We start from the raw sequence: 4,365 nt of genomic DNA on the forward strand, positions 1-4,365 counted from the left end.
GATTTACGTTTTAAACCCGCCCCAGCCCCCCCCCCCCCCCCCCCCCCCCCCCCCCACTGTGATCAGCCTCAGTGCTAATCAGTAACACAATACAGCGATAGCATGTTAGCATTTCCTTCTTTTGTCATTATTGCTTCTATTTATATATTTATATTTTTGGTCTACGGGTGTGGACAGCTATGCTAGTTTCTTATGCTAACGGCGTACTGTGTTGCGTTAACTGTCACGTGGTTCTGTTTCCTTTAAACCAAATAACCAGGATCTTTTATTTATCCATGTGAAATGGATAAAACTGTGGGTGTATCTGGGCTATGACCTTTGACCCTAGCTGTGAATCTGCCCCCACCGCCACCTCACCCTCCCTGATGATGAAAATGTCCGCCACTGTGTCATTCGTCAGACTGTGACGATGAGCTGCTTCGGCCCCGCCCCGTCAGACTGGTTCACAGGCGGCAGGGCGGACATCTTGTTTGTTCTTTACAGTGAAATGAGACAGTTTAGGTGTGGACCAATAGAGAACTGGCGGAGGGGTCAGGTGACTCAGGTGTGTTGGTTTACATTAGGGGGAGGGGCCGAGCGGAGCTTGGTTTGAATTTACAAACTGGACCTTTAAAAGACAAAAACATGAGCTCACTCTGTGACAATGTTGGTGTTGTTGGAGATAAAACTCATTTGGACGCACACACGCACACACACACGCACACACACACACACACTTGTGGCCTTGTCACCAGGAGTCTGGTATTTCCAAAACAGTTTGACTGCATTCCTGAACACTGTTCCTCAGGAAGGTGGAGGCTAAGGTGGGGGAGGAGGAGGAGACCAGCGGGAAATTTAGATATTTTAAATGTCCTTTCTAGGTCTATGGTCAGAATTCATCGTTAGATCATTTGTCGGGGTGGATTAGACAAGCGCGGCGGTCGTGTGACGTTAGACAAAAAGATAACAGTGAAAATAAGGTGAAAATCTGAAAAATCTAAAAACCAACATCTCAGTCTGAACAGTTTATAAAACCACCATGTTGTCAAAACAAACGGACACACACACACACACACACACACACACCTCATCCTCTGGCAGATTTTTTTTTCCTGAGTGTCAGTGAAGGCATCGTGGGAGGGTGAGGTCTGTGGAATGTCTCCGTCGTGTCAGGGCTCGTCCCCTTCATCTGAAACCACTGTTCCCACTTACACTGATCTGAACTCAGAAACCACAGGGTCACGTGACCTGGGACCACAGTCACGTGACCTGGGACCACAGCACGTGACCTGGGACCACAGCGTCACGTGACCTGGGACCACAGCGTCACCTGGACCTGAAGCTGGTTTAAAATGTGCTGTTTAACCACCAGATTGAGGCGTGACTCTGACGGAGGTTCTCGTCTCCACCAGACCTAACAAAACCAGGACAAAAACCTGGATTAAACCTGGATTAAACCTGGATTAAACCTGGATTAAACCATAACCTGGCAGTGAAAGATGGCTAAACCAGTTGTCCTCTGGATTTAAACCTTTACACCTGGTTTTGTTACTGTTGCCTACAGCAGGTCCCACGACCCCTAGTGGACCTTACGCGAACCGCAGCGTTAGCTTCGGTTCATATTCACAACACAACAGCTCATCGTCCTTTCTCAGGTCTGGAACAACCAGAACATCGATTCACACGCACTAGCTATTAGGCTAACATTAGCTACAACAGTCCTGGTACAGACACCAGAGCTAACGTTAGCTACGACAGTCCTGGTACAGACACCAGAGCTAACCTTAGCTTCAACAGTCCTGGTACATACACCAGAGCTAACGTTAGCTTCAACAGTCCTGGTACAGACACCAGAGCTAACCTTAGCTTCAACAGTCCTGGTACATACACCAGAGCTAACGTTAGCTACCACAGTCCTGGTACAGACACCAGAGCTCACGTTAGCTTCAACAGTCCTGGTACAGACACCAGATCTAACGTTAGCTTCAACAGTCCGGGTACAGACACCAGAGCTAACATTAGCTTCAACAGTCCTGGGACAGACACCAGAGCTAACATTAGCTACAACAGTCCTGGTACAGACAGCTGGTGTCAACTGTTGTTCTTTGTTTTTCAGGGTGGAGTCTCCATACTAGAGAGCCCTCTGCTGGTGAGTGTTTGTCCCTACAGTCTTCTTCTGTCTTCTAACTCCACCTCTCCAGTAAAAGAACCCAGTACTTGAGGAACAGTAAAGAACCAGGAACCGATTGTCAACAACAACAAACAGAATTAGTTTTTTTATCCTCAAGAAAGACAATCTGACAACCTGGTGTCCAGGTCACAGGGATTTGAGCCCACAACCTGTGACACCTTCAGTGTCCACGGTGAAAAACCACCCTTGAATGTAGTCTTTACACTGAGTTGACGTACTGACCCTGAACGCAGCACGGCCACCTCATGTTGTTGACAATCATCTGGTTCAAGTACTACACAGTACTACACTCTGATGATGAAGTAGTACTGCAGTAAACGCCTCTTCTCTCTCTCTCCTCCACAGAATGTGCACGGCCCACACCTTCAACATTTCCCATGATGCATCTGTGCATCAGAGGGGGAAGGCAGTCAACTGGTGCCGTGTTCATCACCCGGCCTGGAAACAACGCAGCTTTCCCATCATGCCTCTCTCTTTTCCTCTCTGTGTCCTCCACTCTGTCGTTCTCCTCCCTCACCCTGACATTGCTGAACACACACACACACACACACACACACTCTGCGGGGGGAGGAGGGGGGAGTCAGAGAAGTCTCTCTCTGCGTGTTGATACCTCACTGTTTCTGGTGCTCGTTGTTTTCTCACCTCTGCTCGTCTCCTTCACACATGACTCCTTGACTCCTTGACTCCTTGACTTCCTGTCTTGTGCTGGTAACCAAAACTGCCGGACGTCCAATCAGAGCACTTCCTGCTCTGAGGTCCCAGAATTTGACTCCCACTGTCCTGTCCACTACCTTCTGTCCTGGTGTCCACGTCCTCTCTTGGCTTCTTGTCCCGAAGTCAACGACTTTGTACTGATGTGTCCTTAATGTCCTGAAAGACATCATTTCCTGATGTTATCGACTTCCTGTTCTGTTGTTACTGACTTCCTGTTCTGTTGTGACTGACTTCCTGTTCTGTTATCAACTTCCTGTTCTGTTGTTACTGACTTCCTGTTCTGTTATCGACTTCCTGTTCTGATGTTGCTGACTTTAAAACGGTTCCAGTGACGTCAAGCTGTAAGAGAATCAATATTGATTAATCCGTTTATCAATAACGATGATTTAGTTTTTAACACATTTTCTGGCGTTTTATTAAACCAAAGTTAACAGAATAAAAGTGATTTGTTCCTAAAATATTAGTACCTGGTACCGGTGCTGACACGTGGATCCATAACTTGAACAGTGAATATATGAAAATACTTTTACTACAGTCAGAGTACTCCCGTTTTGTATTTCCTCGATTATTGGACATGTTTTTCATAAAGTGAGTGATGACATCATCATCACGGCTGTGTGACATCATCAGATGTCTGACCCTGACGACATTAAATGTCTTTGGTTTAAAAAAGAAAATGTGGGTCAGGACAGGACTTGAACGTGTCACGACCTGGAACCAGAGGTGAAGCGTTCACAGATGTGGGCCACACCACGGGTTGGACCACGGGAGTGGAAGTCTCTGTTGAAGTTCCCGTCCTCTGTCGTCGTTTGTTTGTTTGTTTGTTTGCGTGGTTGATCTCAGACATCGTCGTGCACTGATCCCAGTCAGAAAGGTATTTATTTTCTTAAAGATCGTTTGTTTTTTCTGACATCTCGAACTGCGGACGTTTGTTTGTTTGTTTGTTTGTCTGTTTGTTTTGCTCGTTAGCTTCATTAGCGTCCTGCGCATCATTTTTGTCACAGTTACTGTGAGTAAAACTTCAACGTCGTTGAATCAGAAACGACCGGAGCTGGAGTTCAGAGCGAGACGCTGCAGAGTTTCCGTCACTTCTGAAGGTCAGTGACAGGAGACTCTGGACCACGCGGTGGGTCCCAGAGTCCAGACCGCGGGTCTGCAGCTGGACTTCAGGTCTGGTCGTCACTGGTCGACCGCCGTCTGAAGATGATTGTTTTCAACTTTGTCTTTGGTTTTTGTTGTTTACAGAAAAATGAACTGTAATCGCATTAAAGAAATGTGAACGCGGGCCGATGGTGGAGTGTTTTTGTACTGAGGCTCCATGAGCAATCAGAGTCAGAGCTTCTCTCAGACAGCCAATCACAGGACACTGAGTGTAGATGAGACTGACAGCCGCGGGGCGTTTCTGACGCTCCTCACCTGCCATGCCCACACACACACACACACACACAGAGAGGTGAATGTGTGCCCAGAAGTCGTGCCGG

At 47.4% G+C, this 4,365-nt stretch overlaps 1 protein-coding gene and 1 long non-coding RNA gene across 3 annotated transcripts in view; one reads left to right on the forward strand and one right to left on the reverse strand.

Moving 5' to 3' along the window:
• Nucleotides 1-4,334, forward strand: part of LOC103393823 (carcinoembryonic antigen-related cell adhesion molecule 1) — a 10,547-nt gene extending 6,213 nt beyond the window's left edge. The window contains exons 10-11 of the mRNA XM_025064998.1: nucleotides 2,096-2,128; nucleotides 2,516-4,334. Of these exons, the coding sequence (XP_024920766.1) occupies nucleotides 2,096-2,114 (19 nt within the window). The 3' untranslated portion in view covers nucleotides 2,115-2,128; nucleotides 2,516-4,334. The remainder of the gene's footprint in view (nucleotides 1-2,095; nucleotides 2,129-2,515) is intronic.
• Nucleotides 2,910-4,365, reverse strand: part of LOC112488495 (uncharacterized) — a 4,484-nt gene continuing 3,028 nt past the window's right edge. For both annotated transcript variants that reach the window (XR_003052591.1, XR_003052592.1), the window contains exons 2-3: nucleotides 3,157-3,223; nucleotides 2,910-3,040 (exon numbers count right to left, since the gene is read on the reverse strand). This is a non-coding gene — a long non-coding RNA (uncharacterized LOC112488495). The remainder of the gene's footprint in view (nucleotides 3,041-3,156; nucleotides 3,224-4,365) is intronic.

This window comes from Cynoglossus semilaevis, chromosome 18 (genome assembly GCF_000523025.1).
Source record: "Cynoglossus semilaevis isolate Cse_v1.0 chromosome 18, Cse_v1.0, whole genome shotgun sequence".
NCBI lineage: Eukaryota > Metazoa > Chordata > Actinopteri > Pleuronectiformes > Cynoglossidae > Cynoglossus > Cynoglossus semilaevis.